Here is a 15,951-nt window from a genome sequence, read left to right on the forward strand (position 1 = left end):
ACAGAATACCCCAGGCATCTTAGCACTGCTATCACATATTCCAAATGATGAAGAAGCTCTTCCTTCCTTGAGCCAGAATCAGGCAGTCGTCCAAATAAGGATAGATCTGTATTCCTTTTAGCCTGAAGAAAGCTATCACTGGAGCCAGAACTTTCGTGAACACTCTGGGCGCAGTAGATAAGCCAAAGGGCAATGCAGAGAACTGATAGTGAGAAGTCCCAGCTCGAAAACGCAGATACTTCCTGCAACTTAGTCTGATAGGAACATGAAGGTAAGCCTCCTTGAGATCCAAAGTTACCATCCAATGATCTTTGCCCAGCAGAGGTAAAAGCTGCTGCAACGTCAACATTTTGAACTTGGGAATGTCCAGATAAGTGTTGAGGATAGATAAATCCAAAATTGGTCTCCACGTGTTCCCCTTCTTTGGTACTAGGAACAGGCGAGAATAAAATCCTAGGCCCACTTCTGGCATGGGGACCGGCTGTATGGCCCCTATTTGGAGCAACAGAGAAACTTGCTTGTGAGCCTCTATTCTTTGTTGAGGAGGAACGTCTGGCATGCCTTTGAAAGGAGGCAAGGTATGGAAATAAAACCTGTAGCCGTGGTGTATGATATCCAATACCCATCTGTCTTGGGTAAGTAAACTCCAATTTTCTTTGAAAAGTGCCAACCTTCCTCCCAAAGGTGCTGCCAGACGAGAAGGCTCTGGCAGCTGAAAAGGTAGGTCATTGGGTCTGTTTACGAAAGGACTGACCCCTGCCCTCACCAAGACTGTGCAGGAGAACTCCCTGTTCTAGGCCTGAAAGAGCCCTGAGCTCTGCCCCTACCACGTCTAGATCTACCCCTAGACTGGGCATCATAAGAAGGATACGTCCACCCCTTAGTAGGCCAATTTCTACTAAACTTTGGAGGCTGGGCCTGCAAAAAATCTTTAACAGTCTGCATAGACTTAGCCTTGTCTTCCATTTTCTTTAAAACTGCCTCAACAGGAGAACCAAACAATACGTCAGATTGCAAAGGAGCATCTAAAATCCTTGTTTTAACATGGTCAGACAAATTCTGATCCCTCAGCCAGGCGTGCCTGAAGAACTGACCCAGTGGCAGCCACCCTAGACGAGGCCTGTACAGCATCAAAACCACATTGCAAAGAATGCTTACCCACCTGTTCAGAAACATGTACTAAATCTTGCAACTCTTTACAATCAATACCTTCTGCCAGAGCATCAACCTTAGCCTTCAATTGTGAAAGGAGATAGTTTTGGTATTTCAACATGTGAAACTGGCAATTCAAAGCCCTCATAGCAAGAGAGGAAGAAGTATAAACTTTCTTTCCCCATCTATCCAAGGCCCTGGCTTCTTTGTCTGCAGGAACCGGATTCTTTACAACAGAAGCCTTAACACCTTTAGGCCCCTGGCTAACAGTTTCTGGGTCTGCCCTAGGACTCTTAAAAGAAACTTATGAGCTTCAGGCACCCTGTAATACCTATCCGGTTTAACAGGAGCAGGAGGCAAAGAATCAGGATTAAGAGAAGCCTCTGTACAAACACCTTCCACTACATACAAAACAGGAGACATAGCCAAAGGCCTATGCTGGGGTAAAACAAAAATTCCCTAAGCCTTTTCCTGGAATCAGAGAAGTCCTGACCTTCCCACTTAAAATGCTCCCTCATGGAATGAAGAGTTTCTGAAAAGAAAAATCCTCAGGAGGAGAAGCAGAAGGAGTAGAATCATCCACATCAGAATCAGAATAAGGAGAGTACTCCTGCAAGTCTTCAGCCAAGACTCTGAAACATCTGAAGCCTGCTCAAAACTCCCTAGCTCAGGCTCCACCCTAGGTCTCTTATCAGGAGGGGCATAGAACCCTAATCAAAGTAATCAAATCTTCTGCCATTTTAAGCATATGCTTCTTGGGCACAGTTCCAGAAGAACTAGGGGTGACACCAACTGAAACTGAACCTGGCCTGCCCCTGGGAGAAGCCTTTGAAACCGAAGGAGAGGGCCTAGCCACCCTAGGAAGGGAGGGAGTATAGTAACCTGAGAAGCCCCTCAGCCTGACCTGCCTCCTGAGAGGCCACATCTTGCAATAATAAAGTCTCACCCTGGGAACACAAAGAAACCTCCGGTGGAGCCACCGGCTCCACCGACACCTCTAAAGAACCGGCGTCCGTACAGACGGTTCTTCTAGCCTAGGCTTAACTGCTTTGTCCTTGCGCTTCTTCGAAGCGGCGCCGGAGCATCCGACGGCATTTTATAATTGCACCGCTTCCCAAAGACTAACCTGGCACAATCCAACCTTCTCTTTATAGTGCGTTTATTGAATCTAGCACAAGAGCGACAGCCAACAACGTCGTGCTCAGGCCCTAAGCAAGGAATACACAAAGTATGATAATCTCTATGCGGTATCTGTTTCCCACAAGAAATGCAATTATTGACTTTTCTGACATCCGTAAATCACTGAGGCAAGAAAATACTAAAATATTCCCCAACGGGGTACTTAGCCAACTTTGAACTCGGTCTGAAACTTCGAAATCGAAATATCTCAGAACGCCAACCGGCACTTGCAATGCTGCTTCTGCATCGGACCATGCGGCAAAAAAGACTGAGGATATGACGTCGGTCATGCGCATTTGTACCCTGACGTCCTGATGTCAGTCAAATGCGCCTTGACCGACGTCAGCCTTATACTTTGATATTCGGGCCGACCGAGGACAGCGGAATACCCAAGTGCAAGGACTGCAGCAATGTGAGATGAAGAACATCCTACATCTGGGTAAGCTGTGGTCTGGGCCTAGGCAGGTGACGCAGAGGATATGGAAGTCTCTCTGTGGGATCTGTTTTCCACAACTGAGACAATTAATGACTTTCTCTGACATCGGATACAGCAATAATAGGTTCCCTCAATGGGGTACTTACGCATTAGATGGTTATTCCCTCACTCTTGCAACGGGCGACTGATGCACTCGCGAAACTGCTTTTGCTTCGGGTTCAACAGCAGGACAGACTGATGTAATGGCATCAGCTGCCTCTTTTTATAGTCCTGACGTCAGCCTCAGTCTCCAGACAGCAGACGGAGAAGGGAAATCCTTTATTCTGGTACTCAGGCCATCAAAGGGCTACCCCAGCAGGGATAACGTAACAAGTGATGACTGCAACAGTGAAACAAAAGAAAGAATAGCTGTGTAAAATCTTACCATAACCATAGATGTCCTATTTCACGTTGCAGTATTCTTAGTGTGGGAATCCCTGCCTCAGGCGACCCGAACGTCAGGTCCTATACAAAAGCTTAAGCCTGGCTGCTGTAGGTGTGTGAGACACCACACGTAGGGCCATAAACCAGGGGCCATAGGCACGCACAGACCACAGAACTTAAATGCCCAGTCAGACAGTCCAATAGACAAAAACAAGATATGTCAGCCAGAGGTGCAAAGTGTCATATGCTGGCTAGTCTGCCCCTGATCTACAGTAGAGCTTTAAAGTCCCCTAAAGTTATGTCAATAGTGAAAAAAAGGGATAGCTGGGAGGGAGAATGCATAAGGGCCCTGGTTTATGGCCTACGTGTGGTGTCTCACGCACCTACAGCAGCCAGGCTTAAGCTTTTGTATAGGAGCTGACTTTCGAGTCGCCTGAGGCAGGGAATCCCACACTAAGAATACTGCAACATGGAAGAGAAGACCATCTAAGGTTATGGTAAGATTTTACACAACTATTCTACGTCTTTTTATTCTTAGGTTGCAATAGTCTTAGCATGGGAGAGTACCACAGCTTCATTAGAGGGAAGGGTGAAGGCAGATGTAGCCAATTCCACAAAACCCTACAGGATTGCTCTAGCAAACCCTGCCCAGGCTCTGGAGACGTGGTCCAATTTGTAGTGTTTAGTGAAGGTGTGAACTGTGGACCAGGTGGCTGCTTCCAGGATGGAGGCTGTGTCCAGGCCTTTGAGGAAGGCTTTGGAGGTTGCCACACCCCTGGAAGAGTGTGCTCTTACCCCTTGGGGTAGGTGCTTGCCATGGGGGGAGTAGCACAAGGAAACAGTTGTCCTGGTCTAACAGGAAATGGTTTGTTTGGAAACTGCCTTGTCCAGGGCTCTAGGGTAGAAGGATACAAATAGTTGCCTAGATATTCTGATGGGCTTAGTTTTGTCTAGGTAGAATCTTAGTTGTCTGTGCACATCCAGGGAATGGAGTATTTTCTCACTGTCATTGGTTGGAGAGGGAAAGAAGATGGGCAGGTGAATGGATTGGTTTAGGGACAATTTGTTGACTCAAGGGTTAGTGTGCAGGGTTATTCTATCCTTATAGAAGGTAGTGAAGGGAGAGCAGGCCATGAGAGCATGTAATTCTGATACTTTTCTAGCTGAGTTAAGGGCTACCAGCAGTACAGTGTTCCGTGTACACATTTGGAGTGTACCAGCACTAGCTGGTTCAAATGGGGCCAGTTACTTTTTCTAAAATGAAATTTAGGTCCGGGGGGGGGGGGGTGAGATGGGTTTTCTTGGTGGTCTTATGTGTAAGATACCTTTCAGAAATAGTTTGACATCTAACCTGCATAGTAAAAGGGGGGGTCTAGAGGTAAGCAGGCTGAAATTGCTGATAGGTGGACTTTTACTGAAGAGTACGAAAGACCAGCCTTAAATTAGTTCACACACACATAGGTAAGGACGGGGGGGGGGGGGGGGGGGGGGTCTGCCTGGCAGGGGTCCCTGTCCTTATGGAGACACCATTTGGAAAATCGTTCCCATTTTGATAAGTAGGATTTCATAGTAGTAGGTTTCCTGGCCTCCCTCAGGACTAAAAGCACGTCCTCTGAATAGTGGTGTCTGAAAGGGATTAGAAGTTCATCACCCAGAGTATTAGGCCTAACATCTGCTGGTGAGGATGAATTACATCTGTATGCATATGCTGGGTTGGGAAGTGTGACTGAAGTGGAAGCCCTGGGTTCAGCAGTGCTTGATGGATCCACCACCTTAGTTCTGCTTTGAGGATGCTCTAGGGGATAATGGTGTTGTGATCACACATTTTTCAGGTACCACTGGAACTTTCGCATGTGCATTCAGGCAAGGGGTAGCATCGGGATAGTGGCTGACATGAGTCCCAAGATATGCAGTAATTGTCTTGCAGATATCTGATGAACCTGTAATAGGCTTAGGAAGCAAGTGGAGACTGACAGGACTTTGTCCTGGGGGAGGAAAGCCCGCATCAGGTCAGTTCTGATCCTGCAGCCTAGAAAGATCTAGTCCTGTTGTGTGATTAAGGATGATTTTAGGAGTTTGAGGGTGAATCCCAAGTTGTGAAGAAGGGAAGTGGTGAACCTCAGATGCTTTTGGAGGGTTGTCCTCTGTTTCTGCTAGAATGAAGATGTCATCTAGTTAGGGACAGATTTGGATACCTTTGGTTCTGCAGAAAGCTATGGCTGTGGCTAGGCACTTTGGTGTGTCTACTGCATCCAGGATATTTACAAAGGGCAAGGCTGTAAATTGAAAATGAGAGCAGGGCACAGTGAAACTTAAGAATTTTCTGTTGGAGGGTTTTATGGGAAAATGGAGATGTGCTTCTTTTAGGTCTAGTGTGGCCATAAAGGCCTGGGCTGGCAATAAAGGAGGAAGGGTTTGAAGGGATAACATTCTGAACGTTGGAACTTTTAGAAAAAGGTTTAGAATGGATAGATCTAGTAATGGTCTCCAAGGACCACCTTTTTTGGGGACCAGAAAGAGTCTTGAGTAGAAGCCTTTTCCTTCCTGTCCTGGAAGGGCAGGCTCTATGGTTCCTAATCGCAGAAGGTCTTGCAGTATGTGAGGGAAGAGGTGGAGTTGATTTGGGGGGGGGGGGGGGATGCCCCTTGGAAGGGAGTTTTCCTTCAAAGAAAGAAAATATCAATTTTATATGATTGCCAATACCCAGTGGTCTGATGTGATGGAATTTCCAAATGGGGAGGCAGTGGGAAAGGCGGGCTGACATGGGGCTAGGCTTGTAAAGGCTCCAGGGCCATTAGCCTAGTATACACCTAAGGGGAGTTGGGCAAGGCAGTCACGCATTGTTAGGTCCACTTCTATCTTGAAAAGGAGGTCTTTGACTGGGTTGTGAGACAACTGATCTGGACGTGGTTTGTCTCCTATGCCTGGAACAGGAAAGGGTAGCAGAGAAGGGGGGCCTCCTGACAAAGGTAGTCTTAGCCGGGTAATTCCTGCAGTATTTAAGAATGGAGGACACAAGCAAGTGCTTGATGTCTTGCAGCACTTTATACTTTTTCCCCACAGGTTTTTGAAAAGGTCTGCAGACTGTTTATCAAATAGGAGGTTGTGATCCAATGGGGAGTCTAGGATTTTGGACTTGTAATCCTCTGGAAGGGGTTGGAGGCGTAGCCAAATGTATCTGTGGAGTACTGATGCAGAAGCAGCAGACCTAGCAGAGGCCTCTGGTGCATCATAACTGCATCTAATAGAATGTCTGGCAACCTGGGAAGCCAGGGACAATTTAGATGCTATCTCAGCTTTGGTGGGACAATCAGGGGTGGATGGCAAGAGAGTAGAGGCTTGTGAGACTAGGTCCAAGGTATATTAATCATGTGGGTTTGATAAGTGATAGGTCTGAAGGCTAGGGTGGAAGAGGTGTAAACCTTTTTTCCTATCCTGTCCATGCTTTTGCTATCCTCATCAGTGGGCAGAAGAGATGCTGAAGGAATCAGTCTAGACTGCTTATTAGGGGATACCACAATTACAGTAGTGTTTGTCAGGGGTGGCTTAACTAGGAATTTCTGTTCATTTGAAACTTTGTAGAAACTGTCAGGTCTCTTAGGGGCCGGAGGTTGAGAGTATGGGTTCTTTGATGCTGAGGTGAAAGCATCAAGTTAGGCAGGGATGACAGGTGGGATTGGCTGAGATGACAGAGATTCCACCTGGAGGAGTTCTAAGTGCCTCCTTTGAGTGTCAGTCATTAAGGAAGTGTCCCATTTAAAGTATTCTTTCATTTTTGTGGTAGTCTCACCAAAATTGATATCCTCTGGTGGAGAGTCACCTTCTACGGATTCATCTGGGGAATAGTATTCAAAAGGAGAGGCAACGTGGCGGCACAGTGGTGCAGTGGTTAACATTGTCACCTCACAGCAAGAGGTTCTCTGGTTCGATTCTTGGCTGGGGTGCCTTCTGTGTGGAGTTTGCATGTTCTCCCTGTGTTCGCGTGGGTTTCCTCCGGGTACTCCGGTTTCCTCCCACATTCCAAAGACATGCATCTGGAGCATTTCTCCCCGGGCCTCCGCTGAAAACAGGCTCTGTGGAACCTAGTCGGACATTCCCGGTCAACAAATGTTAAATAAATAAATAAAAATAAATAAAATTTGTGAGGAATAGGAGACTGATTCTTCTGTAGAGGAGTAGTAGGGCTCCTGTTCTTCCTCTCCTTCTTGGACAGTAGGCAAAGGGAGAGAAGTGGCAGTAGCAGGCCAGGGACTAAGCACTGGAATAGCGGAAAGAAAGGTAGCTATGGGCCGAAGGACCATGAAGGCCTCCATCAAAGAGCTGATAAATGACTGCCAGTCTGGGATTCCTTCAGAAGATGGACTCTGGTGTTTTGGTTTCTTTTTAAAGCCGTAGGCCTTGAGGAAGGCCTGGGTAACGGAAGAAGTTTCAGGCATTGGTATCCCAGTCAGTCGTCGGACAATATCTGGTTCCCCCTCGACATCGGTAGGGACCTACTTCAGGGCCATCTCCATGGACGTGCTGGTCGTTACTTCTGAAGCAGCTTCCTCGGGGGAGCCGTCCAAGTAGATGGGTCTGTCAGACGTCCCTCAACCCCTATATCAGAAGCTGGCGGGATGTCCGATGGCTGAGAGGCAGAGGAAGTAGACCTGGAAACCTTGGCCTTTTTCCGTGGGGGTTTCGCCGGAACGGCCAATTCGGGATCCATCCTGACCGCAAGTTTTTTTGAGCCTCTGGTTTTCTAAGTATAAGTTAAGGATGGCCAGATGGCTACTGAGGGTCTTGGGTAAAAAAGATTGACAAATGGAGCAAACGGTATGTTTCTGCTCCCGGCCTAGACAAAAGATGCAGTGGTCATGTGTATCCTTATGCAGTATCTGTTGCCTGCATCGGCATTTACCCTTCTTAGCCGACATCAGCTAATGGTAATTACAGCAAACCAAGCTCAAGCAAATAAAGGCCAAAACCCCCAATGGGGTACTTCGCTTTAGAAGTCTTTGTGTAGAGGAGTGAAGCAACTGATATGATGTCGACTGTGGTTGAAAAGTTCTGGGGTCTGAGTGTAGATGTCACATTTAAGGTCCCTGGTTTATGGTCCATGTGACATGCCACAAACCTACAGCATACAGGAGCTGAAGTTCGAGTCACCTGAGGCAGGGAAACCAACACTAAGAATACTGCAACATAGGTACAAGAAGGACATCATCAGATTGTATGTACGGGTGAAACATCCGAACTGGCGGCAAAGAAGTTCTGAGGATGGTGTGCTCATACATTACTTTTATGGCAGACATCCGACAGCAACCTACATGCGATGTACCACACACAGTAAAATTCTTTTCTATACTGGCCGATGTCCGTTCATCGCCCAACTCCCTTATGGTAAGAATACTGCAACAGAGGACTAGAAAGACATCAAACTTAATACTACATACACCTTGCATATATTGTCTAGTTCACCAAGTGCTCATCTGTCATTTTTAAGATCTAAATTAAGTTAATGTAAACTGGCATAAAAAATATTAACATTCTACAATAGCCAGCTTTCTCACCTCTGGCAATCCATGCATTCTCCTCTGCCGTCGGTCCTCCATGAAGTTCGTAAGCCACTCCTTCCTGTCATCTACTTTCTTCTTACTGAAAGCCTGTAGAATTAACAACCAAATGAAGTCACTATTATTTGAATGAGGGGAAAATGATCAGTGCTGAAATATTTCTCAGCTATCAACATACCAATGTAATGGCAGCATCATCTTCAGGACCAGCATACTTGAATATAATTCTGTGCCTGTCCATATCAGCAAAGTACTCCTTTGCTTCCTTTGCAGTGCTCGTACCCAAACCTGTAAATAAAAACAATTAGCAGGATTCTATTAAAATAGTGTAGAACAACTGCAGTTTTCTGTAATTAAAAAATATATGAAAATCGTCCCATATCCTCTCGTCTTAATTCTGGCACTGTCTAAAGCATATTTCAAGACATAAGTTTTAATATGACAGCAAGTGTTCTGAGTCAAAGGACTCCTTTATAGGCACAACCAGAACCTATTAGAGCATAAGATAGGGAATCAGAAGCCTCTAATAAGGCACTCATATTTGGATTTCTTTTTCACAGAGGTGAACAGCATGTCCTTCAAGGATGCATCTGCAGTCTTTACAAATGGGTTGTCCTGTCGTCAGGCAGACCTTCGGTCGGCCGGATTGGAAGCACACTTCAAATTTAATTTCACATCTGTAATCACGAAGTTTTGGTAACAAAGGCTGACTAACAATGCATATACCTTCAGACATGAGGACATCCAAAAGAATACTACCAATTACAAAAGTAATATCCAGAACGAAATGTGTGTAAACTACCTGAAGGTAAAAAAGAAGTTATGTACTCACCATAACGTTCCATCTGAGCAGTTATACTTCATCTTCTGCAACCTATTCAGATCCATATTGGATCCGAGCCAGAAAAATTTTCTAAGCATCTGCTTCAAGCTCCTCCCCTTACCCATAATCACTCACATCTCCAACCTTCCCTCAGATCGAGTTTGCCACTATCCAAACCATCAGCAATTCAAAGACAGCACTAACCTGGAACAGCTTCGGGGGAAGGAGGGCGGGACGGTTGCAGAAAATCAAGTATAACTACTCAGATGGAACGTTATGGTGAGTACATAACTTCTTTATCTGAAGTAGTCCCCAGCTACCAAAAAGTACAGTTGTGTACACTTACCATAAATGTAGATGTTTGACTGCATTCACTATTACAGTCATCACATTTGGGTTATCTGCTTGCATTAGCCCTCAGTCGGCCTGATTAACAAAGTCTTGGGTCCTGCGTCGGTTGCTGTCTCTTCCTCTGTGATGTCAGGGGTATAAAACATGCAGCCGACACCATTACATCAGTTTTTTCTTGCCCCAGATGTCAGGTGACCCCATAATGGAAAGCAATTACACACACACACACACACACACACACACACACACACACACACACACACACACACACACACACACACACACACACAAGGTTATACCTCCAACAAAAAAGCAAATACACCAAAAAGCTTTTAAGCATAGTAAAGGAAAGTAGAGGTATAGCCAAAAGAAGTCAGGGAGCTGGAGGGAGGGTAACCAGGACTGCAACAGTGAATACACTCGAACATCTACATTTACGGTAAGTGTACACAACTGTACTATGTTCTTCGTGTTTCAATGTTGCAGTCATCACATTTGGGTAGATTCCAAAAGCTAAGGTAGGTAGGAGGAATTTAGATAGCATTAGGACCAGCTATAAGACCCTGCAAGACTGCAGTGGCCAAACCAGTTCTAGATTTAGCGAAAATTGGCAAATGATAATGCTTGGTCAAAGTATGTACAGAACTCCATGTAGCAGCTTCTAGGATGTCCCTGGTAGGGACGCCTCTGAGAAAGGCGGTAGAGGTAAATGCAGCCCTGACTGAGTGGGGTCTGATCCCCTGTAGGAAAGGTTTTCCATGGTGCTTATAACAATAATGCAATGGCCCCTATGCATTTAGAAATGGTTTGCTTTGAAACAACCTTCCCCTCTGCCCCTGCAGAAATGCCACCAGCAGTTGTTCAGATTTCCTTTCAGGTTTAGTCCTGTCCAACTAGAATCTAAGTTGTTTGTGCACATCTAAGGAGTGCAGTATCCGCTCCCCTTTGTTCTGTGGATTAGGAAAGAAGGTTGGCAAATGAATGGACTGATTAAGAGCCACATTGGATACCACCTTGTGCAAGAAGGATAGATTGGTTCTGAGGGACACCCTGTCCGCTTGAAAGATGATGAAAGGCTCCACTGCCATAAGTGCCTGTAATTCAGATACCCATCTTGCTGAAGTGATTGCTAAAAGGAAAGCTGTTTTCCAAGAAAAAAATTTAAATCTTCAGTAGCAGCTGGCTCGAAATTAGGAAGAGTGAGTTTCCCCAAGACAAAGTTAAGGTCCCAGGCTAGTGTTGGAGATCTCCTGGGTGGTCTTAAATTTTTTGCCCCGCTGAGTGCATGAGAGAAGAGGGGAGGTTCTGTGTTATAATGAGCTGAAACGGCTGAGGCATGAATTTTGATGGAGGAAAAAAACAGGCCCTTGTGAAGCATCTCAGTTAAGTATTGTAAAATCTGAGGTAAATTGGGCGCTGCTGTGCTCATCCCTTGAGATTGTTTCCAGGCAAAAAAATCTTTTCCATTTTTCAACAGAAGATTTTCTAGTACTAGGCCTCCTTGTCTCTAAAATGATATTCATCACTGGTTTACTGAGGGATGGTAAAGGAGGGATTAGGTAAATTAGCCAGGCTGCTAGGTTCAGTGTTGGAAGCGGAGGGTGCAGAACCTGGTTCTCCTGCTGAGACAACAGGGAAGGGAGTCTGAGGCAAATGCCATGGGGCCAACCGTGATGCATTGCACAAGAGGAGGTACCAATGTTGGCGTGACCAGTCTGGTGCAATCAAAATCGTCCTTGGTTTGCCTGTTTGATCTTTAGTAGTACTTTTGAGAGCAGAGGCAGAAGGGGGAAGGCACAGACTGATAGGTTTTTCCAGCTAAAGGACAGAGCATCCACTTTCCAAGCTTGTTTGTGGGGAGTCCTTGTGCAAATTTGTCCAATTGGTAGTTCTTGGGGAGGAAAACAGGTCTATACCTGGCCTCCCCCATTTGCTTGTCAACATGTTGAAAATCCTTGGTTCCTGTTTCCACTCATGTGGGTCCATGAGGTTTCTGCTTAGTCCGTCTGCCAGTGTATTTAATTTCCCTGGCGGAACTGAGCTTGCAAATGCACTTAGTAGCTCAAGGCTGTGTTCCACAATGTCATGGCTATTCTGCAGAGGGGGTAAGAATGTGTACCCCCCTGCTTGTTTACGTACCACATAATAGCAGTGCTGTCTGTCTTTACCATTAGTTGTCCTGGAAGAATGTGGTCCTTGAAGGCTGTCAGAGCATTCTGTACAGCGAACATTTATTTCTGATTTAAATGCAGGTGCATTTGACTTGGGTTTCATTTGCCCTGAATGCACTTCCCTGCCAGATGAGCCCCCCATGCATAGTCTGATGCATCTGTTGTTAGGGTATGGGCGGCAGGGGTAGTGTGAATGGTAGTCCCTTGTTTTGGTGGCAGGCCTCTGCCCACCAAAGGAACTCTAGGCACAGGTAAGGTACGATAGGAATCATAGCTTCTAGATCTTGAGAATGTTGATACCATAGGCTTTTTAGATACCATTGCAGTTTCCTCATATGCAGTCTTGCATATGGAATTAGAAGAATGCAGGAAGCCATAAACCCCAAGGCTTAGAGTATTTGCCTTGCAGATAAGCAGGGTTTTTGTGACCACTTGTTTGAAGTAGGTTATCAAATGGATTTAGTTCTCTGGTGTGAGGAAAGCCATCTGGGAAGTTGTATTCAAGCTTGCTCCCAGGAATATAATTTGTTGACGGGATACCAGGTGTGATTTCTTTTCGTTTATGGTGTACCCCAGACAAGTTAGCACCCTTTGTACAAAGGCCAGATGATTCCAAAATATGTCCTGGCTTTCTGCCTGTATTAGACAATCGTCCAGGTATGGGTATATTTGAATATTTATTTGCCTGAAAAATGCAATAACTTGAGCTAGGCACTTTGTGAATACCCTGGGCGCAGTACATAAGCTAAAGGGCAGTGCAGAGAACTGATAGTGCGTGTGGCCTGCTTTGAAGCATAGGTATCTTCTGCAAGATTCCCTGATTGGGATGTGCAGGTATGCTTCTTTTAAATCTAGTGTTGCCAACCAGGCATCTTTGCCTAGCATAGGAAGCAACTACTGAAGAGTCAGCATCTTGAATTTTGGAATCACCAAAAAGGTGTAGACAGGTCCAGGATAGGACGCCATGAATTGTCTTTTCTGGGTACCAGGAAAAGTCTTGAGTAGAAACCTTGTCCCTTTTTACTCTTCTGGTACCAAATGAATAGCCCCCCCCCATGCTTAAAAGAAAAAGTACTTGCTTTTGGGCCTCTCCTTGTCCTTTTCCTCTTCTGGTACAAACTGAATAGCCCCCCATGCTTAAGAGAAAATGTACTTGCTTTTGGGCCTCTACCCACTGATTTGGGGGTAGATCTGGCCACCCGCTTGGTGTTGGCAACGTGTGGAAGTGAAATCTGTATCCCTGGGACATTGTATTTAAAACCCATTTGTCCTGGGTAATAAGTTCCCAGTTCTTTGCATGAAGAGCAATCTTTCCCCCCAAAAGGGCAGTCAGTTGACAAGTGCTTGGAAGTATTAAAAACAAGTCATTGAGACAGTTTACCATAGGGGGGAGTTTTTATTACTCCCAGATTTGGATGTGGAGGCCCCCCACTGCTTAGCTCTGTGCGTACCCTGGGACTGCAGCCTGGGAGCTCTGCTGGATATGGGTATGAACTGAAAAGGTCTGGAAGAGACAGTAAAGGACCAATTCTTGGGAGGCCAATGCCAACTAAATCATGGAGGTTGTACTTGTAAAAAATCTTTAACAGTTTGCATAGATTTAACTTTTTCTTCCATCTTTTTAAGAACTTCTGCCTTGCTGCCAAACAGACGGTCCTGGTTTAGGGGAGTATTCAGTAATTTTACTTTAACATGATCTGGTAGGGATTGCTCCTTAAGCCAAGCATGCCTTCTAAGTACAGACCCAGTTACAGCAGCCCTGCAAGATGCCTATAGAGAGTCAAAACCACATTGCAAAGTATGTTTTCCAACTTGTTCATCTGAATGCAATAAATCCTGTAAATCCTTATTTTCAGTACAATCAGGAATCAACATAATTTTCTGTTTAAGCAATCCAATAATATGCTGCTGATACTTTAACATACGAAACTGGCAGTTTAAAGCCCCAATGGCCAAAGCTGCAGAACTGTACACTCTCTTACCCCATCGATCCAGCGCCCTGGAGTCTCTATCAGAGGGGGTAGGGTTTTTGGCAGTAGTAGCTTTAATGTCCTTGGGCCCCTGTGAAATGGTCTCAGGATCCGCAGTAGGATTTTTAAAAAGGAACTTGTGAGAGTCAAGGACCCTGTAATATCTTATTAGGTTTTCTGAGAGCAGGAGGTAGAGAGTCAGGGGCCAAGCTCGTTTCTGCAAATGCATCAACAACAATGTCTAGTACAGGAGGAATGGCTAAAGGCCTGTGCTGGGACAAGAGTAAGAAATCCCTAAGCCTCTTTTTAGAATCAGAGGAATGCTGACTTTCCCAACAAAAATGCTCCCTGACAGTATGCAAGGTTTCACCAAAAGAGAAATCCTCTTTGGGGGGGGGGGGGGGGGGGCAGAGGGAATAGAGTCCTCAGCATCAGTATCCTCATAGGTAGATAAGGATAAATCCTGGTCAGAGGAAACAGAAAATTCAGAATCCTGGTCAGAAGTACCATAAAAAAAACTCAGTCCTAGGTCTCTCAGAGAGGGGAAGGCTGGCTTCCCCTGATTAAAGTAATAAGGTCTTCAGCCATTCTTATCATTTGTTTTTTAGGCATAGAGGCCTGACCATGCGGTCTGGGCATCAGTTTTCTAGGCATGGTTTAAGATTTAGGCCTTGAAGAAGAAGATGGCATCAGTTTACTGCGCAAGTCAGTAGACCTGAATACACCCTCAGAAGCCGGTGCCAGCACAGCGGCTCCGGACCCATCAAAGGTAGAGACATCCGCAGGTTCCACAGTTGAAGCATCTCGCGGCATACCGGACTCCAAATGGGTCTCAGTAGAGGCCTGCGAATCAGACGTAGCGGGTATCAGAGGCTGCGAAAGCACCTCACTGAGTTTCGATGAACTGGCAACTTAATTAGGAGAAGCGTCGGAAGCTTTGGACCTAGGCGGCCTGTCTCTGTCTTTATCTTTGAGTTTTTTCGGAAAGTTGGTAGTCGGATGGCTGACCGAAGACATATCAGGATAATTGAACTGAGCACCAAAATATTTAGAAGTGTAAATATACCGAAGACAGTTCGTGGTTTAAATAAGGCACAAAACCGACAGTGAGGTATGTCATGGTCAGGGCCTAGGCAAGGAATACAGTACGAATGAAAATCTTTATGAGGTATTTGCTTTCCACAAGTTATGCAATTATTTACTTTTACTGACATCAGTTAACAGCAAGAAAAAGTTTCCCCAACGGGTTATACTTAGCTTTTAGTTGAAGACTTTGGTTCTGAAACTCTAAAACGATTACATTCAGGAGTCGGCCAACTGGCATTTGTGACCTGCTTCTGCTTAGGGCACCGCACGGCAAGAAAGACTGATGTAATAGCGTTGGCTGCATGTTTTATACCCTCGACGACCTGACGTCACGGAAGAAGAGACAGCAACCCACACAGGACCCAAGAGTTGGTTAATCAGACCGAATGAGGGCTACTGCAAGCATACAACCCAAATGTGATGAATGCAATAGTGAAACGTGAAGAACATCTCCTGGAAGGCCCTCATGGAAGGATATTCCTGAGCACCGCAGAGCCAAAGGATGCTCTCACTCTAGATATCAAATCCAACTTATAACGAGAAATAAATGTATGTGACCTTGTCCAGGTCGCTGCTGCACAGACATCATCCAGTGAAATCCTAGACCAAAAAGCAGCAGAAGTTGCCATAGATCTGGAAGAATGATTTTTAAAAGGACCAGGTTGGAACAGACCTTTGTCCTTATAGACTTGCAGTATACATTGTGTAATCCATCTAGCTAAGGAAACCTTGGATATGGCTTTGCCCAAAAAGGGTCTAGAAAAGGACACGAATAACTGGTCAGACTTACATAAGGGTTTAGTCC

General features: G+C 45.5%; 1 protein-coding gene across 1 annotated transcript in view; it reads right to left on the reverse strand.

Moving 5' to 3' along the window:
• Window positions 1-15,951, reverse strand: part of TOP2B (DNA topoisomerase II beta) — a gene marked incomplete in the record, with an annotated part of 2,991,925 nt that overhangs the window by 1,627,765 nt on the left and 1,348,209 nt on the right. Inside the window, 2 exon segments of the mRNA XM_044066877.1 lie at window positions 8,743-8,835; window positions 8,924-9,033. Coding sequence (XP_043922812.1) covers window positions 8,743-8,835; window positions 8,924-9,033 — 203 coding nt within the window.

The sequence above is a fragment of the Protopterus annectens genome, chromosome 3.part1 (genome assembly GCF_019279795.1).
Source record: "Protopterus annectens isolate FY-2018-M chromosome 3.part1, PAN1.0, whole genome shotgun sequence".
Taxonomy (NCBI): Eukaryota; Metazoa; Chordata; order Ceratodontiformes; family Protopteridae; genus Protopterus; species Protopterus annectens.